Raw genomic sequence first — 25,758 nt, 5'->3', positions numbered from 1 at the left:
AGTTTTTTACTTTTAATCAAATATAAATTTCCTGGTAAACTTTTCCATTTCTCGTTAATTAGTTTCGGGTATCCACACCTTTGTTTGTCAGTTTCCAATGATAATTGTGTGCGTAAAACTAAAACAAATTCTTTCAACACATCCAAATTACTTTATTCATTCAGTTCATTTATTATGTGTCTTTAAAGAGGTCTAACTTTTGAACACGAACGTTTCTGCTTTATTCAAATTCAAAATAGTGTCCATTTTAAAGTTGTCACATAAATCGGAAGCGTTGTTATGGTGAAAGGCTTTTAAACCGGTGGTACAATTTTTTACCTTCACCACTATATATTTACTACATTAAACCGTATCCAAATAATATATAGTTACTTTACGCGAGTAATAGTTGAAAAAATCTATGGTTTCTATATTAATTATCATAAAGCTGTATAGCTGAACCACATAAAAGCGGTAGACGGGTATTTAATAAATTTAAAATTGATAAAAAATATAATTCTTCAGTTTTAATGTATGGTTTCCGTATTTTTAAATGTAAAGTTTCAAAGTGTAATAATTTTTACCTAATGTAGAATTAGCTGTCCAGATTTCTGAATCGTCGAAATGGATGTTACCTCGACTAGGGGGGTAAGAGTGTGAGCAATAATAAATTATTATAAACCGACGATCAATCCAAATCATGTCCACTCTAATACTAGAAATACATTTTAATTAAATTATTTTTATTGGGCAATGCTTTATAGATATTTGTATTTCTACCGTTACATAAGTTCACATCGAAGCATTTACTTGAAAGTCATTACGTCACTTTCAGTTGGAATAATTCATATAGATCTGTGACTTTTCCCGCCCCAATATGCTTTGACGCCACCGTATTGGTTTTTTTTTTAACTGAAACAGCTGGTTGTATGGAAAGAAGTTATAACTTTTAAAATATGATACCGGTTGTGTTTTTTTAAAATTGTTAAGATGATACCCTAACATAACCTATTGACGGCAAAAAACCCGTTCTATAGATACAAAGTTCAATAGTGTGCTAGAACTAAAGAGATTTGTTTTACTTTAGCCAAGTTGTTTTGGTGGTGAAAAATTACTTTCTTCGCATAACATAAAACTAATGTTCACCTATAAATATGCACCAAACCGAAACTCAAATTTGGTTGTCGACAACAATTTTTAAGAGGACGCCACACCGCCCATTTTTAAGGAGTAAAGTGTAGGCAATTTTTTACAAAATCTTATTTGACAGAACTACGTCAAGTTATTAGTTAAAACGTATTGGTTTTTAAGTAGCAAACATTTAACTGAATGTTAGACATTGGGAACAAATCTACTGGGTTACACCATAGCCCCCGACTAAGAGGTTGCGGGTTCGACCCAATGTTGTTACAAATTGTTTTGTATTTTTTTTTTTGTTTTTATTTATATTTCAACGTTCAGAAACAGCTGAAGCCTCAAAAACTCATTTAACTTGACCTTTCCGCTCCTAAATGCAATAAGCCCATACTATGTTCAAAAATACAATCTACCTCTACCTACTTACAATATTTTATCTTATTGGGTTTGTACCCACAGTATCTTTTAAACCACTGAACCGATTTTTTTCTGTTTGAAATCGCACCAGTAAGGTACATTATTAGACTAAAAATTTGAAAAACACCTGAAGAGTTTACATTTTATTCAACTAAAAATTACGGCGCTCCATATATTTTTTCAAAATAGTCTTCCATAATTACTTCCAAAAAAAAAAAAATCAAAAATGAAGTATTTACAATACCAGAGCTATTGGCAAAAGTCCCTTGAGAATAAGTTTTTCGAGGATTTTCCCAAGAACAGGTCTAAGAGGCTAATTGGTCTGTATGACACCGATTTTTCTGGAGGTTTGTCAGGTTTTAAAATTGAAATAATAACCGCTGACTTCCAGATAGAAGTCCTAAAGGCGAATGATTTTTTTTTGGCGGCAAATTTTATAACTATACAAGCTGTCCCGTCTTATCACTTAGGGGTATGAAAAATAGCTTACGACCTATTCTCAGACCTACTGAATATACATACAAAATTTCATAAGAATCGGTCAAGCCGTTTCGGAGGAGTTTTGTTACAAACGCTGTGGACACGAGAATTTTATATATATATTATTACTAATAAAATCGTTCCAAGTAATGTTGGCAAGTAATTACTTGACAACGTTAAGGCCCCTGGATACCGACCATTTTTAAGGAGTTTTGTATAGGCAATATTTAAGAAAAAAGTGGTTTTATTAAATTTCGACCATGTTAATTAATTTATCGGTTAATTTATATGAGCTTCATGGTATTGTTTTTAATTTAAATAATTTTGTCTATGAGTAAAAGCCATTTTAGTTTATATAATAGTACGTTTTTTGTCCATCGCACAGGCTGAACCAGTGATCCGATAAGTAATCTGAAAACAGATTTGAATTCGTCGTGAAGTTTACTTGAGATCGGTCAGCGTACTTTTTTGATATCTTATTCCTACTACGCATAAAACACGTTTGAACATTTTATAAAATTTTAAATTTTAAAATCAAATTTGGAAAGGGTTAAAATTAAAAATTGAAAAAAGTGCTCTGACCGATCTCAAGTAAACTTCATGACAAATGCATATCTGTTTTTAGATTGCTTATCGGATAAATGGTTCGGCCTGTGCGATGAACAAAAAATGACGTGTTTTGGCTGAAAAAAACGGTCGGTATCCAGGGGCCTTAAATTGATTTAATTTTGTTATTGTTACATTTGTTATTTTGAATGTTATTTGCTATTCAATTGTAAGTCATTATAAGTTCTTATTCCTTATTATTTCGAAAATGAGGTACAGAAACTCACATTAGTACGAAATTCGAGTAATACTAAACGTTGCATTTATTTTTACCTCCATACGGCTAAACATTGATAAGCACTCGTGATAATTTTCATATCATATTATTATTAAAATCTAAGTTACTCGTTATGATGTTGTTTTGTTAACGTTTTTTGTTTTCTTACTTTTAAAGTATTTAAAATATTATTAAGTTTAATTAATCGTAAGTATTATTTACTGTTATAACTAAAACATTTTAATAGGTCAATTTTAATGACCTAAGCCATTTTAGGGGTGAAAAAAAACAGAAACAATGGATCGGACTAAAAAACCTTCCTGCAGTAAAAATATGAACTTTTTGTACTACATTGGCCAAATTATAAAGAAAATAGATAAAGCCACTTTTGAAGGCACTTTTTTAAGATCAAAAACAACCAGGGATCATAAAGGCACGGTGTATGGTTTTCCAGAAGTCAGAGATGTTTGTGTGTTCAAAACTTCCCAAGTTGTAGGGAAACTTGAAAAACCTGTTCCTTACGGAAGAGGACTGTTCAAGTTCAACTATAATTGCAAATCAAATTCCTAATCTATTTGTATAACCTAAGTCATAAATTTAGTTGAAATCATAGTTGAACTTGAACGTTTAAACTGTGATTAAAAATACATTTTTTGTTCTATTTGTATTACCACGTCCAAAACTGGGAAAGAAACCCTTAAGACTGACAAAATTAAATTTAAAAACTGTATTTTAAATGTGTTAAGTTTGCCTCAATTGTTATGTTTATTAATTTGTTTATATACCAGTGTTAAAATTATGTTTATTTGATTGTTTATTTAAATATTAAGTTTACCAAATATCACCAAGAAGGTTTATATAACATATATTTGGTGTAAAATTAAATAAAACATTTTATTACATTGACAATTTTGTCTTTTTTTTAAAAATATCAAAAATTGTTTCTATTCATCATTCCGTTTGTAAAATAGAAAAATGTATAAGAAATGTTTATCGGTTGAAACTATAAACATGTTGTTCTTTTTTGAGGCTTATACACATAACTATCGTTTTGGCCACATACGGTCTGCGGACTACGGAGAGCCCACATCAAAATATATCAGCCTTCTCAGACAACTCAGAGTGGTGACAACTCATATTTTTGCCCGTTAATTTATACGTTTTTTAAAAATCGTCTTCAACACATTTATTTTTTAAATTTAAAAAAAGATTCTTAAAGCTGACACGTATTGTCCGTTTAAAATACCTACAGGTGAATTGGTAGTTTTTCTTCGTACTAAAAAAAAAAACAATCCCTTCTAAACAGTTAAAATTTTTTTTTTTAGTAATTAAATTTAAATATTCTCTTGAGTTGTATTATAAATGCTAATGAAAATACAGTGTATTGATCAACTGTGCCTTTTTTCTTACTCAAACTATCACGTTTGATCTTTGTTGAGCACAGTTATATTTAAACAATTTTATTGTTTTTTAATCTCTATAGAAGTCCATCAATGTTGAATCTATTATCTCATGTAATATTTAATATGGATCGTTTAGATATTTAATGTTATTTCGATTGTATTCAATTGTTACATTATTAACTAATGAATTTTCAACTCATATTTTTCCACCTCAGAAATACACCAATCAGATATTATGTGCAATGTATATAAACTTAATTAGTATTTAAAATCAATCAATAAACTGGCTTTTCCGTTACATGGTACGCAAGTTTATTTATTTTGCTCTTAATACTATATTATTTGTCAAATAAGAGACATACTGGTGCATTTAGCACGAAGAAAGTATTTATTAAACTTATCTATTTAATAGTTAATACTATATATTATCCATTTTTCATACAATCTTGTTTTAACTTTTAAAAACATATTATAAGTTAAATTATTTCTTAAGTGGTATTTAATTATATATTTTTCTAGATAAGTACTTTATTTAAATTTAATAAAAAAATGGCGATGTGTCGACAAAGCGTGAGATATAAAAAAAAATTAAAATTTAAAGGTAACCGACAAAAAATTAAAATTTTTAAATTTAATTTAAAACATTTCTTTCCTTGTTTCCGCTGCTTTTTGACTGTTTATTGTTAGGCACTGTTGGACAAAGATACTTGTTTTTAACCAGTTGAAGTGTTTTAAGCTACATTCTTAAATTATAAAAATAATTAACTCGAGCAAGTAAAAAGTTATTATAAAACATATTCAACTGAAGTTAAAACAACGGTTAAAAGCTTATTACCAAATTTCTCAGTAACTAATATTTACACTACAATTTTTAATCGTTTTACTTACAATAACATTACCTAGGTATATTATGATAGCTTTATGCTCCCGTTAGTTATCGTGGTAAAAACGTTTACATTGGAAATAAAAAATGACAGACATTTTTGCAAAAAGAACTTTATCTACAAATTGGTAATAACTACTAAATCCATTGATGAACTGTTGATGAGCCATTGTTTTTTATACCTAAACAAATAACGTTATTAAATGTGAAAATACCTTATTGTTTTAAATCAAGCGAAACCAAAATTAATTATTTAGTATTTAAATAAATAATAGAATCAATAATATGTAAACATACCTATTATTTAACGTGTAATTAATGCATCAAACAAATTATTAAAATATAAAAGTAGCAAATTTAATCAAAAAAATATTCATACAGAAGAAAACATAAAAGTAAAATAATTAAAAGATAAAAATAGATTCCATAAAAATTAATAAATAATTAAAATTAAAAATCAAGTTTAAAAAATTAACTTACACAATACTAGCATATTATACATTCTTATGTTAAATTATTATAGCTTCACTATTGTAATTGTAATGTTTTTATTTTTGAAAAAAACTAGTTTATAATAATAATAATATACTACTGTATATAATCAGAAAAGTAAATCGATAAAAACATATATATATTTTTTGCCGAGCTTCTCACAGGTGTGCACCAATCCGTTTTGTACCAGGGGAGTTGTGACCACCCGATTCTTGAACTTACTCTCTTGGCTCCGTTAATGATTGGCGGCGGTTTAAATATTTGTATGGGAGAACCATAACTATAGGGTAGTTTCAAACGAACATTTTTTCTTCGAACAAAGTTAATTATCTAAACTGCGAGTCCATCTCGGTTTTAATAAACGTAGTACATACATGTAATAATAGAATTAGAAAATATGAAATAAATAAACGTTTAAAACGACAAGACTCAAATGAAAACTTTTAACGTATTACTGATCAATACACTTCATACCACAGCTATCGATATTATTTTTCTCACTTCTTTTAATTTTTTGTAAAAAAAAAAAAAAAATGTTAGGGTTTAAACTTAATAAAATTAAATAATAACGGTGAAGCAGTGTCGACAGATGGGATGGACGGAGAGGAGTAATGGTCCCGACAAAGGACCTAAATGGCCTGTATATTAAGCCAACACAAATTATGACTGAAAGTAATGAAATAATTTTATAACAGCGAGCAAAGAGTTTTTATTATGCAGTACAAACAATTATTTGACAATTTTTCTATCAGCGTGACACGCAAAAATATATTTAAATTGATTAACAGTAGTACTTTATACTTTATGTATTATTTATTAAATAATAAACCTGAGGGAATAAAAATTATTTATACTAAACTAAGCTCTGCCCTAGCACCATTTGAGTAATGTTCACGACTCTCGTTCCATGACGTATGACACACATATCGCCATGTGTAACATAAGCAAGTGTTGTGTATGATGTTGGATTTGTTGTACTCCAGAACAATTCTAGGATTAGACATTTGTGGGTAAAATCACTAATGTGGTTGCTTGGGCCTAAAAAAAAAGTTGGCCAAATTTAGCTAGCTGCACTGACAAAAAAAAATATATAGTTGGACAAACTAAAATTAAGGCTAATCTTACATAGGTACTCGTCCGTGAGGAAAAAAGTGTATTGAGTCACAAAATTACATGTAAATTTTACAGGAGAGAGAAAAATAAAATAACTTGTTGAACTAAGTTTGCAGTTTCTTTAACTAGAAAATTAGTGGGACGATTTATTTATGTAGTTATTTCAACTATATGTAATGTGTTAACTGTAATGTTTGTTGATCCGAATATGTATTTTTTCCGTGTAACTACTAGTTTTTTTATTAGTTTATTATTTACTATATATAATTTCCAGTACCTAATAACGATGATAAAACTGGTATTAACATAGCTCTTCGCTCAGCTCCAAGAGCATTGATACTTTTTGCACCACTAGCTGAAAAATTCAACAATTGTGTTAAACAAAGTATAAATAAATAACGGTAAAGTGTTTTTATTATGGCAATTTTGTAACCTCGGTAGACACGGTGAAATTCCAAAATTCCAAATTACATTATTCGAAAAACAACAGTAACCAAAATGAAGAAAAAGTAGAAACTTTAATATGAATAGTAGTTTGAACAATGTCAAACACTTTTTGGGATATTTCATTAAAGCAAGAAGATGTGCGACAACTACAATTACTGGCATAATTTTTCACTGACAATATTTAAATGCCAATAGAAATAAATATCGCACACAAAAGTTTCGGCTAGTGAATACGAGCCATTCTACTAGCTAATATTACTGTTTATTAAAATAATTAAAAAAAAAAAAAGACTAATTCTTGTTGTTTAATATTTGTACTTATGGTAGATATATATTTACGACTGTCGAATTACCAAGAGCTTCAGCCCGGACCTTAGTTAAGCCTGTAACAAAAACATGAAAATATGCAATAAATAATTGTACGGCTATTGGAAATAAGTATTTTATTAGACGGTACGTATAACGGTAACTTTAAAATATAAGACTACTTAGGCCAATTAATTAACTTGGTCGTTTATGTGTGAAAGATCAATAGTCTCGATTTTGTTGGCCACAGTACCAGAAACCCATATTTTTTTTAAGTCAAGTTGTATGTGAAACACAGTTATTTTTAATTTCCCATTAAGTTTAACATTTTGGATCAAACCCCTCCCATAAACGATTGATTCGATTTAGAACACTTGAAATAATATCTAGTAGGTATAGCCGCTTTTGAGTAAAAGAAATCAACGGAATGATATCAAATCAGATCATTAACACCAAGTTGAAAATATTTAGCTTACGACTATGATTTCAAACCGAAAGTTTTTAAGTACAGTTGAATTTTAACTGTCAGTTTTGTAATGTGTTTGTGAAAATAGGTTGAATTTTATAATTACCTGAGCCTTCGGCCATTACTAGTTGCAGATTACGCTCCATTAAGTCTTCTAAAATTAAAAACAAAAAACATTTTTATACACGTCTATTGTTATGGCAAAATTAATATGCATAATATGATTGTTCTCATAATTTAAAAAACTAATGTAAAATCCGTGTGTGATGTATTATTAACATGAAATATGAATTACGGAGATGACAGTCTTGTTCTGAAATTAAAACGAAAACACTTTATACTTGTGAATAACCACAACAACTGTATAGAAATATTTTCAATTATTACCAGGTAGTGCAAACATAAAAGTCAATTTCTCTGAAATTATGATTACAAAATATTTATTTTCAAAACGATAGTAGACTTAATTTCATGTACAATATAAATTTAAAGAAGAAAGTCAAGATATAAAATACACATTTAATAATCATAATGCAAGTTAAATTTACAAATAAATAAATTGCAATAATTATTGTATCAATTCCAAAACATTTCTTCTGCTAGCATAGTTAATCGGTTTTGTTGTAGAATAATAGTTACCCATTAAGACCTCATTTTCAACAACTTCTATTATTTTGCCCACAATGGTGTCTGAAATAAATAAATAATTGATCGAGTAAAAAAAAAAATCAAATGAAATTTTAATGCGACATAATATGTAGAAAAATGTTCTGATTAGAAGTACACTTTGGGTTAAATGTGGCCAATTTAACTAGTGATAAACCGTGTGGGAATTTTATTACACAATTATTCTATAATATATATTCCAGATCATCAATAATATTGTACAAACTGAATTATAATATAATAATATATTATTCGTGTGGGAGACTCTTTTGAGAAACATACAAATTGCATTATTTCAGCTTATTGTCCTCATCAAACCTCGACTTCACCGATGTTGATAATTCCTGGAGTTCTTCGGTAAAAAACTTTTTTTTAAAAATACAATACACACACAAGCCAATAATTGGAAACATTTTTTTTTTTACTAGAGATTATAGTTCATAAGTATAAATCACCTTATAGTCAGGCAAATGGCAATTACAACAAAACCATTAAATTTATAGTATTAATCATTTTAAGTGTGTCTTACTTCTATCAATATGTTCCCGAATGAGTATGTCTGTAATAAATTATGTATAAAAACTGTAAGTCTTAAAACTTAAATAAGTATTTTGTGAACAAAAAATGTACTGACTTGTAGTTTCAAGCCTTTTTCTTGCATTTAATTCGGCCTCTCTTTCTATCTGGGCTATCATTTCGGATTCTTCAGCGAATTCGTAATCTGTAAAAAGTTGAATATTGAATTTTTTTATTATATTTATTTATACCTAAACCAAATACCTTGAGCAGGTACTTGTAAAAACGAATTACATACCAATATGGGCCATTACATTTAAAAACGCACAACACAGTAGTACATAAAGAACTTCCATTTTTGTCTGCAAATAATAATGCAAATTAAAACATGTCATATTAGACGGAGGTATACTTACAATAAAATCTAAACATTTATTGCACAGTTCCCTTTATGTACATTTTTTAACTCCAAGCAGGATTATTTCTTTTTCATTGTGTTCACTTACTTACATTGCTTTGACGCATGTAGTTTAAACTCAATATTGAAAAACAATTATTGACAAATGTATACTAGTTTTCAAAATTATTGACGTTTCAGAGTACGGTCGACTTGAATAGAGTTGTTTTTCGATAGAAGCTACACAGGTGTAGAGGCATCTTAATTATGTCAAGACGGATTATGTTTGGTTACATTAAACACGTTACATGTATTTATTCTGGTAGCCTAAGAACTCGAAGTAATGTAGACAAATGACTGTTTGGCATCACAAATTTTTAAAGTTTTACTATTATTATTTTTTTTTTATGAAAAACAAATGGTTTTCAGACTGATTGTTACATATATTATATGAACACAAATTTTGTATTAAAACCACCAATAACAACACTTAAACAAATAGTTTTTTGACCTAAGTATGTCGTGTAGCCTAGTTAACACATTTTTTATTAGGTACCGTGTTCATAATTTCCGATATGTTAATAAATAAATAAAATTCCTCTTCATTCATTAATGTTTCGCAGTTAAGAAAAATAGTATCGTTAAACATTTCCTATAAAACCAAATTAAATATAATAACACGTAAGAAATGTAAATGTTCACACTAGGACAATTTATTGGAAAAATATTTTCGCTTAATAGGTATATAAAATAGTTATTTGATACAATGGTTTTCATACACTACAGTACATATACATATACAGTGTGATTATTTTATCATAGGCCACTCAATATCTCACTTAGTTTAATTGATAATGTAATATTCGCACAGAGACTCATCTCGGATGGCATTACAATATCCTGTAATAAAATTGGGACTCGGACAACCAGGTTAGGTTAGGTTGGCAGTCTACACAGTGTCATTGTAAGGATCATTTGACATTTCACTAACACTTCATGTTTTTCAAATCATCCAAAATGAATTTAATAATCTATTCAGCAATTATCAAGTATCTTTAATAGGACTAAAAAGTAAATTAAAATAAATACATTTAAAAAAAACTCTTTTAAAAACATACTTTTCTAAAAAATAGTAAAAAATTGAACTAAAAAGGAAAAATAAATTTTACTACAACAACAATTTACCAATCAATATTGTAGACAATTTTATTTAAAATGTCATTTACTTTGAAAACAACCGTTAAACATCTTTAATTTTTTACTAAAAAAAAAACCGTTGGCCCTATTCAACAAAGTCTCAATTCATCGAGTTAAGTATTATGAAATGTATGCGTCACACAGTAATATTAAACCAAATTTAAATTAGAAAAAAATCTACAGTATAAAACATTATCTGAAATGTTAACTGATAAACTTATTAGGGACTTGGCTGAACATTTTCGGTTGTTTTCACTGCTATTTTAAATTAAATGTGCTACAATTGATTGGTAAATTGTTCTTGTAGTAAAATAATTTTTTAGTTCACTTTTTTTACTATTTTTTAGAAGAGCATGTATTTAAATTGCGAATAATGTACTAAACATTTTGACTGGTCGATAACAAGTTTTGGATAATATTATTTTTGAAGTACATACATAATAATAATATGAGTACCCAATAATTCCTGGTGATGTTGTTCAGTTAGTGCAAAACACTTGTTTAAAAAATACATATTTTTTTGTGTTTAATATGTTAGACATATTAGAGTTACTGCACCCGGAGGACGATCATATAAGTATAATATGGTATACAACTAAACAAGTGTTGAAAACCCTACGTTACAATGCTAAAATACAATTCACGTCGATTATAAATACAATAAAATATCATAACGTTGTATACAACAAATTATTCAAATAAAAGTTCTTCGTTTAAAAATGTAGGTATTCGAATGATTTTTAAAAAATCATTTAAATAGTCTATAGTTGATTTTTTTAAGTAATTATATTTAAAAATATTATTTCGTATACATCATTTAATACATTCTACATTTAGAAAATATATAAAACCAGTAAATATAAGAAAACAATTTCGTATATTACTTACTTAAATAATTGCTGCAATGATAGTTATACTGACTGCTTCAACGGTTTGCTTACGACTTAAACGAATAAAATCCAATGTGTATTTTGCGGAATTGTTAATGCGAATTTGTTAACATAAGCAACATTAGTAATGAATAACATATTTATTTTATTCTGAAGCATAACACCCAGTAGAGTATAATATTATATTTGCTCAATATCGTACAATACTGTACCAGATGCTGAACACCTAGACAAAATAAATCAATTTAATAACTCTCCACTTCCAATGGCACTACCAGCTAAACACACCTCACCTGATGAAATACTTGCAATAATCAGAAATCTTAAAAACAAAAAGTCTCCCGGCCATGACAAAATAAATAACAAACCGCTAAAAAATATTCCGCCAAAAACTATTATTCTACTGTCATATATCTATAATTCCACGCTTCGTCTTTCATATTTTCCAACCACTTGGAAAACTGCCCTTGGGAAGATCTTGGGAAAAATCATCTTGCAAATAATCCTACCTATTATCAATCAACTAAATTATCAAACCCAACTTCCAGTTCGGCTTTAGATCCAGACACTCCACATACCATCAACTTAATCGAGTAGAATTGATCACATAGCTGAGTCTCTTGGAACGAAAAAAAAATATTGCTCTGGTGAATTCTTGGACGTAGCACAGGCATTTGATGCAGTTTGGTTCGATGGCTTACTTTATAAAATAAAAGGTTTCCTCCCAACACCATATACTACCTGCTCATTAAATCCTTTCTAGAAAATAGAACCTTCAACGAAAGAATAAACACCACACTGTCAAACAGTTTAGTATTGAGTACATAGCGCACCCCGCCTTCACTGTTACTCATACTACTTGCTACAGAGTGATTTTTTTATCATAGGCCACTCTCACTGGGTTTAATTAATAATTACATTTTTTTTTTCATAGTATTTTTATATAATGTGATCTCATTTTTCCACAAATTATTATGTCTCTACCTCCCTCCCGAACTAGTTTTTTTGATGGCAACTTTTGAAACTTAAATGGTAACGTACATATTTTTGAAACTTTTTAAATTAAGAATATTACACTCAAAATGTTGACCGGTTGATAACCAGTTTTCATTCATTTCATATTGTTTCACTTAAAGTTATAAGAGCTTGAAAGTTTTAACGAGAAGGGAAGTGCGGATGGGAAGTTGATTCAATTTTTACAATTTTTTTTTGTTATAATGCTGATAAAACATTTATGGGGTCAGTAGGAATAATGTATTTATGAAATTAATTTACATTTTTATTTCGAAATAACATTATTTTTCGTTGAGCCTCTGATCCAAATTTCAATAACACCTGCCTCATAGCCTGTGAGTCAGTACGATTGGAGGTTTTTTTTTTCACTGTTTACATATTTTCTCAGATATACAGTTATTTTTTGGGACGGTTTTTTTTTTTTTTGCTATTTGTCTTTATATGTTTTAACAAAAAAGCCTTCAAAGTAGAACTCTACTTTAAAATGTATGCCAACAGTTATTAGTCATTTGTTTACACTTCAACAGTCATTGTAAAAAATCTGCATTTTCATGTAGTCAAATGTATACGATTGTTGATTAAACACATAAGAGCCCTCTACATGTAGCTAAATCACTTAAGGGTGGAAAAAACATATTTTTATAGCTATTTTTAAACACTGCAACCAAGTTGTAGGTTTTATAATTGTAGTTGCTTTAGTAGTTCTATTTATAAACTCATAACATTTTTAATATAAATTATAGCCGCTTTTGTGATATTTTTTTTAAGAGATAATCTATGCGCCTAAAACCGAAGAGTAATTGCAGCAATTTTTTAGTGTCAAAATTTCGATTTTTATTCCAACTACCAAAATGTTATAGCTACAGCTGATATTAGTTGCATAGACCTATAAAGAAATGGACTGGTAGTAGAGAGAGAGGTCCGAATATCGACATCGTTAAAAAGAGACAGAGAGAGTTGGTAGGTTCGTCATGGAAGAAATAATATTATCATAGAGAAATAGTAATATGATAATACCCGATAGCGACATTTTTATATTAAAATGTTTTAATTAATCTTATTATATTTTTTTAAATATTGAGTTTTAATTATCATTATTATTATTATACGTTAAGTTAAAGTCAGCCGAAAAATCAAATTAGGTCCCACTTAACATAAACCATTCATTTCAAAAATCAGTAAAATGTATTATTCTTTTTTTTATATTTTTTTATTATGATTATTACCTATTAACAAATAAGTAGTGAATTTGTTTAAACTTAGATGCAGATCTGTGGTGCAATAAATTGTCTACTGAGTTTGTAAAGAAAAACTATTTTTCAAAACATACTTACACGTTTTATAAAAAGTAAAACAGAATGTTCATTGATAAAATTTGAATGAAATTGTAATGGTTTTTAAGTATTTATTAACGATATACTATACATATCATATATATAATATGATTTAATTATTATATATTTCCATTTGGTGTATTGTCATATATATATATATATATATATATATATATATATATATTATAAATTCGAATATTCCAATAGTTGTATAATAATATACATTTTAAATTAGACTGTAATTCCTACTTTTAGCGATGTAGAATAATGTTAAGTTAGTACTTAAACATATTCTCGCTCCGATTCTACCGATCTAGCCTAATAAAATAAATGTAACTGTAATTTTCAAAATCAGTATTTATTCTGTTGATGCATGAAATAAAAATTAAAAAAAATTAGATAGCAAACGAATGTATAATAACAAATAAATATGTCAACAGAATTTCACATGCAAATATGCAATAATTTGATAAATAAAGAATTTAATTCCTTATGTCATGATTTATATGTTAACATTTATTTTATTTATAATTATTTTAGCAATTACAAAACGTAGTATGATTATTGTTTTTTTTTTTTTTTTAATAATAGATGGATATCACATAAAGTTTTCATATAGTTTAGTAAAAACGGATAATTCTTTAAAATAACTAAAATAAAACTTATTAATCATCAAAATAAGCACTGTACAAAATGGGCAATTTTTTTTTAAATGGCTATTTCTAAAAAGTCAGGATTTAATCATATTTACTAACAAACTACCTAGTTATAATTTTTAAATATTTATAATGTAATTTTGCCGTACAGTGATCGGAGATTAAATCATACATATTTATTAATTGTTGACACGCAAATTGTATATTATCATTCTGCATACCCATTTCGAAAAATAAACTTATATTGTGTGTTTTGCAACACTCCCAAATATTAATATTTTCTTGGCATGTTAATTTTGCCTTATTTTATGATTCTTACACTAAGTGCTCCCTTAATTTAATGATATTATAGGGGTAATCAGTTTTAACTGATTCGATCATTTAATTTGACCAATTCATTCTGCTCCTGAAGTTCAGTCATAATATAGGTACTATATTAGTAGAAACATGGCACATAATCTGTATAACTTTATAGATTTATAAAGATAAAATAGATTTTAAAAAGTCTGAAGCCTTAGTAACACTTAAAAAAAAAAGGCGCTCCTATTATTAATACCTCATGACAAAATTACAAAACCAATAAAAACACAGTTTATAATTAACACACTTGATTTTTGTTACAATTTCTTAAAACACTGAAATTAATAAATCTAAAATAAAACATTTTATTTGTTTTATTGCGTTTACAAAAAAAAAGTGACAGTTGAATATTACTATTGTACCGAGTTTATGTCTCCTGCAGAACAAAGAGCCATAAAATACAGCAGTCAGCCTGACAAATACTGTTGTGTTTACTTAAGAAATAGACAGTTAAAAATTATTGTACCGATATTGAGTCTCCTGCAAAAAAATTAGACCCGTTAAACACAAATAACGTTAGTCAATACGCGGTTTATACATTCGCAAAATGGCACACTATAATACTTTTATTTGGATGGTCACGGTTCTGGTAATTTTTGGAATATCAAGTGCAGTATTCACAGCCGACAAGAAGGACCCACTTAAACAACAATTATTTACGTGTAAATTGTATCTTTGCCTTGATTTTGGCTATCAAAACATTAAATGACCGCTTCTGCAGTCTGTACTAAACAAAATATCATTAAATGGCACTTTTGAAGGAGTATAGCTCACTTCTAAACCGGGTATAACGCATATATTTCTCGGTTGTTAGACATTTGTGTGGAGAAAATCCTATCATACGCGAGTTCTAATTGGGCATTTCAATGACAAAAAGGTTTTTTGGTTTCATTTTATGTAAGTACACTGTATAAGTACAACGGTACCATACCGTTTATGGTATTTTGGAAGAATGCGCAGATTCTCTATCAACCAAATGGACATGTTATAAGGTAATATCTATCCACAAACGCACCTTGGCTGCCCGTGCGATGTGTGCGGCCGTACGCTTTCTGTAGGTTATATGAAAAAATATTTCTCTAATGAGGCCAATTTTGATATCTATATAAAAGTGTAATAAAAATATTAATGAAAAGAGGATTTGCAAAAACAATTTAACCCGAACGACGTTAATAAGGATAATTTAATCTCCAAGGGTAAGTGAACTTCAGAAACTATTATTCGAAGAGTCAATTGGAATCGTCACCATTCGCCAAGTACCTACCTATGCGGGTGTATTATATTTTTGTTAAATCGACACACCGATGTTTACTGCTAAAACAAATATTTTCCGGAGACGATCAAATTTTACCTATTTGAAAAGTTCAACAATACTGTACCCCTAATGGTTATTTTGAAAATAGTTTCCCGCCCCCCCCCACCATTATTTCGGAATATTTTACCTATTCCCTTTTCTTTTTTTGTCAGAATTTATATCAAATTACGATAGAGAACATTTTGAAACGATTTACTGTAACAACTTTTTTTCAGCTACATAATAACAATGTAGGTACAAAATTTCACAATTTGTTCATTACATTTCTTTGCCCCCAAGACGTTTGACTTTTTTATGTGTGCATTGTCAGCCATCGCAGCTGTTGCAAAAAAAAAAAAAGACCGTCAAAAATAGTATTGTTTACTAACCGTCAACCAACAAAACCGATTGTTTGACACCCTTTACAAAAGTATCACTGTTTTTCACAATTATTGTTAAAAGAATCGAAATATCAATTTTAGAAAATGCTCTAAATTTTTTGAAATATATAGTTTATTTAAAAATTTAATCATTTGCACATGTTACCAGTTAAGTTTAAAACTTAAAGATGAGTTTAAGATGAAGAAAACAAAATAATAAATCTTCCTTTTCTTTTAAAACAAAACATAATATAAATATATAAAAAAATCAAAATTACCATAAATATAGCTTTAAATTATAAATTGAGTTTTAACGGTGCCTTAATTTGCCTTCTGCGAACCCACCTTTTAGAATTATCATCTACCATATTATTATCATAGCTGTTGAACAGTTTCTACTAGTTTTACATCATATTTTTTACGAAACATTTTAATTCTAAACCTATTAAATGTTTATTGTTTAACACATCAACAGGTTGTTTGGTAAAAAACCTTACATATAAAATTCTTCCAAAAAGCCAATTTTAATAACTCGTATTCAAAAAAGTCAAACGTGTATAAAATACAAATCATAATCTTTTATTGTTTTTTTTTTTATGACAATCAGTGTTTATACTTGTTATATTTAATTAACATTCCACCTCTAGTATAAAATTCTATGAGAAACAAAATAATAAATTATTTTTCACTTCAGTCATCACATTAAATTTATTAAATTAATTTTAGTGAAAAAACACATTATATTTACTATGAAACAAGACAGAAACAATACAACAAATAGTAACAAATCTGAACGATAAAACTACTACACGAGTAAGCCAAACGAAAAATAAATAAAACCATTGTTTATACTCGAATGCAAAAAAAAAAACACAAATCATATTGTAAAATCTATTCATTTTCTGCCTTTCGTGTACATCTCGTTAAGTCAACAAATAAATTTATAAATTTTAATTATAATTTTGTTCTAGAAATATTCTCTATATCATACCTCGATTAACATCGAATTGATTATTTTAAGCTTTAATAATATAGCTTCATATAATTTTTTGTTATTTACTATAATAAGATGAAAAGTAATGCTTTCTTTGTATCCTCCAGTTAACTTATAATTAAAGTTGAGTGTAGTAAATTAGAGGAACTACACAGCTGGAGTTGTGCAATATTATGTAAAACTTTTAACATACAAGATTTAATTAATGAAAATAACATTATAAGACGTGAATACTATATAATTTCAGAGAAACATCATTGATATCATATTATGACAAAAATAATTTAATGATTCTCCTTGTCAACCAGATGCTCTGTTTTTATCTTTGTCAAATATTCCACTATGAAGTTTTCTTAAAATAATTATTCGTTATTACTTATTAGTAATTAATTAAATTAATTAATTAAGAATACTTAAACGAGAAAAGACCCTAACTATGCAGTAGTGTTCTGAAATAATGTTTGAATGTTTTATAGCTGTGAGTTGTAGAAAATAAACAAAATACATAATTTTTGTAGAAAAAATTACAAACACTAAATATTGTCTGCAAAGAACCACTTAAAATAATAGAAAAAGGTTATTTCTTTCAAATAAAGGTTCACCTAAATCGATTATATTGTGTTAAATAATATTAATATTATACTATTAAACATATAACAGTAATAAATAATTTTCTTTTCTACACACTTCGATTAAAGTACATGTTTCTTCATTTTAGTCAAGAATAAAAAGTCAATTTATATGGGATATATGTTCTACAAACTAACATAAATACTAAATACATGCACATGTATTCCTTTGGAGATTCTTGTACAATCTTAAGTTACTTAACTTAAGAGTACAACTAAACTGCCAAATTATGTAACATGTTGAGTAATATAAAATAATAATATAATAACAATAATAAGTAATATAAAATTATAAGAAAACTAATAAAAAGTATACGTAATCGAGGTAACTTTGTTGACCTGGGTAACCGTGCCGGTATTAACAATGATAATAGTTGGGCTTAATAATACTAAATAATACTTAATAATAATACTATGATTCTTAGAAGTTTAAATACGAGACGTAATAAAAAAAATATGAAGGGAAGAGTGTTGACTGAATGTTTTTTTTACAGACATCGCATTTAAAGGGGTTTTCGTCCGTATGAATGCGCCAATGTCTTTTTAGGCTTGATATTGACGAAACCCTTTTTAAAAATAAAACACAATTACATAGGCCATCTTTGTTTCGAGTAAACCCTCTGATTCTGCTGTTTCGATGATTGGCTTTATTTTTTTGAGGCGCTTTCTTTTCCACGGAAGTACTGGAATGCGATTTTGCAATATGCCGAATTTATATTACTTTTGGCTGTAAACCTCCTTTGACATATATTGCAGTCGAACCGACATATTTTTCTCAGAATTATTTTTTATAGTAGTTTCAATAAAATTGCAATCCACGGTTTTTGTATTATTTGAGGTATTGGTCGCTTTACACGGAAAATGAATACTGCAACACGTATAAAACGAAATAGATTTATTTAAGACGCATCGAAAATAATTCATTTTATGAATAATAGAAAAAAAGTTAGATTCCTTACAGTCAATTTCATTAAAATTGTCTACTTAATTTAAAATACATTTTGATTGTAAAAAAAAGTATCAAAACAATCCCCAGTACATATTATACTATTTTTTTTTTTTTACAATTGTCAAAATATAGTTTTTATAATAACAAATGACACTTGTTCACATTTTTTGTCTACTTTATAAAAGATTGAATACAAAATGTATGAATGTTTTCTATATATTTGTACACACAACACGGTAAGTCTTGTGCAAACTTAAGCTGACATAATGCACTACTGCAGACTTTGACCGGTCATCATACACCAAAATAGATGTTTCCAATTTTATTTTTTTGTTATTTTGATTTAAAATTATATTGATAAGTGGACGATGTAGTTTTAAAACAATCTTTTATATTATGAACAAGTGGTTTCTAATAGAAATTTAATGTTAGTGAAACACTAACATTGATACCAACGACGGGTTTGTAGAAAAGGACAACATTTTAATTTTTTTGCAGATAAAAAAAGAAATTACTCATGTATTACATATAAAACTTTTAAAATAGTATTTACTAAACAACTACTTTTAAAGAGTATATATTTTATTGAAAAATTTTACTGATCGATAACAAGTTTTTAATAAACTCAAATGTTTAATATAATATAAACCCTTATGATTTATAATAGCTTAGAAACAAGCCCAGTATAGAAAAAGGTAAAGATAGGTGGATTAAGTTACTCAAGGAAAGTTCATACTTCTCTTTACTTCTTATAACGTCGAAAATAATTGTTTAAAGAACATTATTAATACTATTTTAAAAATGAATTAGGATAATTATTACTTACATTTTTTTTTTTTATACTACAGAAGACGACATAATAACAAAAACTTAATTGTTTTTTTAGTAAAAAAAAATAATTGGTAATAAAATTGCCTTACTCATAAGTGTTGTCGAATTCATTCTATACCAAATACTCTTCTGTTGTAGAAATTTCATTGTTTATGAACTGCACATCTAACGGTTTAGGTTGAATGACTTCAAATGATTTTGTCAAAGGAGTGTTCTACTGTTTAATCATTTTCCAAACTACCAAACTTGCATTTGCTGTAGGCTTTTTAATGCATACTGCACGCTGCACGACAACGCTGAAATTGTCTAGACAGATTTGTGATAGTGTGTATGTGATAACGAATGATTGCCATAGATGGAGGTACTCCACATCGTGGAGGTTAACCGCGTTTAATCTACACTAGCCCACGGTTCATGTTAATATAATATAAATATATACAGTCAACACAACCACTGTTATCACTTACCACTGTGCACATGCTGAATATAAATTTAGGACAGGAAGAATGGTGGGGTTAGGTAAATACTAATAATTTGTTTAAACTTTTTCAATACTGTTTATCAACCAGTTTCAGCAAATTATTCTTAATTTTAAAAGGCCATTAAGTATATTAATAATTTACATGTAAAACATAGACAAATTTTTTTTTTTAAGAAAAACTACAAAACAGTAAATACACCGCCCATTTTAAAGGAGTAAAGTATAGGCAATTTTTTACAAAATCTTAACTTTTAGGCTAAACAGTGATGTGTAATTATTAGTTAAGTATGTAGGACTTTTTTTTAGTAGTTAAATTATTTTTCGGGCTATCACAGCATCCTTGACAGCGATTTAAAAAAAAAATTCTTTCGAGTTGAGTTTTACGCGGATTAATTTTTCTCATACATAGTTAAGGAAAGAAATCCAAAAATACTATGTATGACATAATTATCTATGCTCAAGCATCCATTTTTTTTCGATATACCTATTGCAACCGATGCTATATCATTTTTAAAAACGTCAAAAAAGTCTTTTCTATAATACATAAGGTTATACAAAAGTCTTTTCTAAGATACAAATAAGTAATGTGATTTTTTAGAAACACTACAATAACATTTTGTAATTTAAATCTATAGTACATTTTTTGAAGTAAAACTTCTTTACAGAGAGTACGAAAAAAAAAAAGATTATCGGCTGTGACGGTCGGCATTTGTAACAGTTTTTAGTTGCACATGCGTGTTGTCTCATATTGTGTTACATGGTTCGCATGGTTTGTTTCTTTGAATCTTTTTGAACCCAAAGTCTATTTCAGATAGAGCAAGCGTGCCTGAACAGATTATTTGTAAAATTATCGTTAGTGTTTGTGAGCAAATTTATATACTTGAAAATTGATGTAAGTGTTGAGTTTTGTGCTTCGTTTACGTGTATGTAAGATCTCTTTCATATCTAAAACAAATACAACAATTTATTAATATAAAATAAAATTGTTATGTTGTGGCATATCTTTTGTATCATATCTAAATTTGAACAATTCTCACTCAGTCGGTAATCTGGTATTAATTTAGTAATTTGTTGTAGATTTCGTTGTCAGGATTCTGTTTTTCACTGGTTGATTTCTGCACTACGTCATTCTCGATATTTTCTATTGTATTACTTTATTTTATTATTGTTAATAAACTAACCTTTGGCTTGAATAACTTAATTGTGTGTGTCATACTGCAATTTTTTTTTTGTTTTAGAGGGCCCTGCGTGATGTAATTTATATTAAATTAAAATAATTAATAAATATGTTTTTGAGAGTATATGAACAAGAACTAACTAAATAGCTTGACGTTCAGCATTAGAATTCGTAAAGACAGGTTCAAATAATAAAGCTACTTTACTTTAAATATATTTAATTTTGTTAATTGACACTAACTATAGATTCTATATTTTTATGGAAATATATTAGTAGCCACTCATATTAAAAAAATTAATGAAATAATAAAAAAATTTCACTTATGCGCTGGTGGAAAAAAATAATCACTATTGAAGCCGCCGCGCCGATAATAGGTTGTATCAGCCAAAAAAAACTGGTTATTAAAACCTAGGTATAATAATAATTAATTTAATTAATTTCAATTGAAAATAACACTTTTAGATGTATTTATAAATTTTATTCCAATACAAAGCTAATATTTTATCGGTTGAATGACTCTGAAAGAAGTTTCACTTCATCTGTGCGTACTAGTAACACACATTTTTTTACACAAATTTAATAGTTTATGCAATCTAATAATTTCTTTAAGCTCTAACTAATAGTTAGCATTTATATACAGGTACAACTTAAGGCTTAAATTTTACAGATATTATATTTTAATTTTGTTTAAAAAAAAAAAATAGTATTTAGTTGCGAGATTGCTTATTTTGTCTTTTAAAAATTTTTGACTCGCTAGTTATTTTTTTAACTGTTTTTTTAATGCTGCATAAATATGGTTTATGTTGTAAAATTATTGTTGATATTATTAATAAAAAATAGTATCAAAAAAGTTTATTAGAGTTGTATTGTTTTTAGCACTACTAATATGAGAATATGAGACATTTTGGTTAAATCTAATATTATGTATGCTAGCTTCATCCTTATTACTCTATCGTTAAAAATATATATTTTTTCGTTTATAGTATCGGAAAAGCTTGCAGCAAAACCATTGTTAAAGTCGAACGAGATTTAGTGGATGGATATTGTTTTGAGTCTGTAATAGAAATTGAGGAACAACAACTGGGGCAACACATTATTCAGTTACATAGAGCTCACTCAACAACACAATGTATACTGAGGGATTTACCAAAAACATCAGACAACCTTATAAATGTGCTCTGTGTTTTAAGAATTTTCCTTCTAAAACCAACCTCACAATACACAAACGAGTACACACTGGAGAAAAGCCCTATAAGTGTACGGTGTGTTAAAAGTCATTCGCTGTAAAATACAATCTCACTAAACATGAACGCGTGCACACTGGAGATAAGCCCTACAAATGTAACTTATGCTCTAAGTCTTTTTCTAATAAATCTGACCTTACAAAACACGGACGAGTTCACACTGGAGAAAAGCCCTACAAATGTGATGTATGCTCAAGGTCTTTTTCCGCAAGATCAAATTTCAACAAACACAAACGCGTACATACTGGAGAAAAGACCAATTAATGTGATTTTTGTTTAAAATGTTTTTCTCGCATAACAATCCCATAAAACACAGATGCGTGCACACTGGTAAAAAAAAGCCCTTCGCGTGATATAGGTGCGATTAAAATATTTTCTTAAAAATCTGACCTTTAACTACTCAGTAACTCAATGTTTAAATTTATTTTCAGTTTGTAAATAAATAAGACGAAGTAGGATAACTGTAACAATGGGGTTTGTTGCAACTGTTAATGTTATAATCAATATTGTTTAACTTGAACTAAATTGTGAGTTTTATGTAATATTAAATTGCAAACGTTATATTAGTGATTTTTTGACATATATTATTTATATTATAAATAATTTTTTTATTATTTGACACGTTTCTTTTTTTTAAAATTTATTCTCTATTTTGTTGCTGCTCATTTGATAATTTTTTTCATTATATTAAATTTATTATTACAAATTTTGATTATTTTTTTTAACTGCTTAAGAATATCTCTCATAAGTTTGAACTAATTCAACTATTCGAAAATTAGAAGAATAAAAATACAGCGTAATAACTTTTTTGCTCTACATCGAAGCTTGTATTGTTGCCGATTTTTTGTTGACACATTTTAATACTATACCTGGTGCGATTTTTGTAGCAGAATCCTTTTCATTTTTTAAATTGTCACTTAGATGACAATACAATATCCTGTAATCATATTGGGACTCGGACATCCAAGTCGCCGCATACAATGTCAAATGTGGGGGTCATTTCACTAAAATTTCATTTTTTTTCCAAATCTACCAAAATTAATTTACTAGTCTATTCAGCAAATATGAAATACCTTTAATAAGACTAAAAAGTAAAAAAAAAAAAAACTTTTTTAAAAACATGTTTTTCTAAAAAAAAAAAAAAATAGTAAAAAGTGAACTAAAAAGTAAAAAATAATTTTATTACAAGATCAATTTACCAATGAATTGTAGCATATTTTATTTAAAATGTCAATTACTTTGAAAACAACCGAAAATTAACTACAATTTTAAATAATGTTAAACATCTTTAATTTTTTACCAAAAAGAAAAGCGTGGGCCCTATTCAACAAAGTCCCTAATACATTTATCAGATGATGTTTTATATTGTAAGTTCTTTTGTAATTTAAATGACACATACATTTCATAATACTTAACTCAATGAATTTGGACGATGTTGGTAATATTAATATCGATAAAAGCGTTTTAAAAGAAATAATGTACTTAAAATTATATTTGACCCAATTTTAATGGGTTAATGCCTTTGACTGACCATACAGGTACAACGATTATAAGTTTTTTTTTTAATTTTAATGATTTTCCTATTATTCATAAGACCTTAATAAGAAATCATTTTAATAATGCAAAAATCATAAAACAAACATTTTTAAACGTTTATAGGTTTAAAATACTATAAATATTATATACTCATTTTACTATATATTAATAACGACTAATGTATAAACACATGAGCATACTAGCATGTTATAGGCTGTAGCCTTACTTTATAGATCAGTCTGATTTTCAAACGTCAAGTCCAGTTACTAAACTTATAATGAATATATAAAAAAAACTTTCTACACCTTTTAAATCTAATAAATATTCCGTACAATTTCGGTTATCTTAAAAAATTATCAAATTTTTATTTTTTATTTCTTGATTTCAAGAGAAATATCCTCTTTTTTAAAGATTGTAAGGTATGGTTAAGCAACGTTTGTAAGCATCCAGAGTACGAACCCTTCAATGCAATTTAATTTAATTTAAAATTAAAGAAACTATTTCAAAGGCGTTACTTACATTTTTGATTGCGCTTACCCTAAAATGATTAACACTTCATAAGAAAGTACGAAATCAATAAAAACACAGTTTATTTTCAAAACACAGTATTTTTATTAAATTTTTTTTAGTACACTGAAATGAATAACACTAAAAAAAATGTAAAACTAATTTTACTTCATCAATTATAACGCAGCACGACGCATTTAATGCATTTTATTAAAAAAATGTTTATACGAACAAAACAAAAACATTTAAATCGTTATCGTATCGTTGCTGGTATCAGTCACTTTGAATAGGAGTAGTGTAAGTAACTTTGTCCGTGCCGGGGTCGTAATGAAAACGAAGTCGGAGCATGACGTGATCGCTTATGCGCGATGTATACGAACTCAATCTGCTTACATAAAAGTCGTAGAGATGACCTGCGTTTTGTTTTGCATGATATTCTTCCGTCAAGTTGTCTATTACGAAGAAACTATGTTTCGGCCTACAGTTCGAGTCGAAAACGTTGCCTAGAGAATTGGCCAGAATTATGGTTTGCCGGGCGCCGTTTATTATGTCTTCGTCTCTGCAGCTGCTGCGAGGGTCGTACGTGTCGAGAAACGTTCGAATCGACAAGAAAATCCCGTAATACGGACTTGGAGTTACGCTTTCGTCAGAGGAATGGATCAGCTCGAGTATGCGCAACAGTTCAAGCACCGTGAACGAGCCGTATATGAGCGTAGCTTGGAGCTTACTCCAACAATCGTCAGCGTCGACCGTTCGCGGT

General features: G+C 28.0%; 2 protein-coding genes and 1 long non-coding RNA gene across 3 annotated transcripts; 1 reads left to right on the top strand and 2 right to left on the bottom strand.

Moving 5' to 3' along the window:
* Nucleotides 1–6,451: 6,451 nt before the first annotated feature.
* Nucleotides 6,452–8,253, bottom strand: LOC126842245 (uncharacterized). The gene is made up of 5 exons (XM_050579133.1): nt 8,242–8,253; nt 8,053–8,100; nt 7,528–7,557; nt 7,005–7,082; nt 6,452–6,652 (listed from the first exon to the last, which is right to left on the bottom strand). The coding sequence occupies exons 2-5, from the start codon at nt 8,090–8,092 to the stop codon at nt 6,468–6,470; spliced, it is 333 nt and encodes a 110-aa protein (XP_050435090.1). The 5' UTR covers nt 8,093–8,100; nt 8,242–8,253; the 3' UTR covers nt 6,452–6,467.
* Nucleotides 8,254–8,585: 332 nt separating this feature from the next.
* LOC126842246 (uncharacterized) lies at nt 8,586–9,476 on the bottom strand. Its single transcript, XR_007686291.1, has 4 exons — nt 9,427–9,476; nt 9,247–9,333; nt 9,142–9,171; nt 8,586–8,636 (listed from the first exon to the last, which is right to left on the bottom strand). It is a non-coding gene; the product is annotated as an uncharacterized LOC126842246 (long non-coding RNA).
* Nucleotides 9,477–22,838: 13,362 nt separating this feature from the next.
* Nucleotides 22,839–23,219, top strand: LOC126842248 (early growth response protein 1-like). Its single transcript, XM_050579135.1, has 2 exons — nt 22,839–22,940; nt 22,986–23,219. Exons 1-2 carry the CDS (start codon nt 22,839–22,841, stop codon nt 23,217–23,219), a joined length of 336 nt encoding a protein of 111 aa, XP_050435092.1.
* Nucleotides 23,220–25,758: the final 2,539 nt, after the last annotated feature.

The sequence above is a fragment of the Adelges cooleyi genome, unplaced genomic scaffold (genome assembly GCF_023614345.1).
Source record: "Adelges cooleyi isolate 19-005CV unplaced genomic scaffold, UGA_ACOO_1.1 ACOO_flye_CR_arks_rails_tigmint_CR_PRNA_461, whole genome shotgun sequence".
Taxonomy (NCBI): Eukaryota; Metazoa; Arthropoda; class Insecta; order Hemiptera; family Adelgidae; genus Adelges; species Adelges cooleyi.
The sequence above is the reverse complement of the archived record's forward strand: the minus strand, read 5'-3'. Positions and strand labels throughout refer to the sequence as shown.

Excerpts from the sequence above, each read along its gene's own strand:
- LOC126842248 (XM_050579135.1), top strand. The coding sequence starts at position 22,839 with ATGTATACTGAGGGATTTACCAAAAACATCAGACAACCTTATAAATGT. Across the intron at positions 22,941-22,985 it reads ACCTCACAATACACAAACGA|TCATTCGCTGTAAAATACAA; the intron begins GTACACACTGGA and ends GTGTGTTAAAAG.
- LOC126842245 (XM_050579133.1), bottom strand. The coding sequence starts at position 8,092 with ATGGAGCGTAATCTGCAACTAGTAATGGCCGAAGGCTCAG. Across the intron at positions 7,558-8,052 it reads AGTAATGGCCGAAGGCTCAG|GCTTAACTAAGGTCCGGGCT; the intron begins GTAATTATAAAA and ends TTTTTGTTACAG. Across the intron at positions 7,083-7,527 it reads GGTCCGGGCTGAAGCTCTTG|CTAGTGGTGCAAAAAGTATC; the intron begins GTAATTCGACAG and ends TGAATTTTTCAG.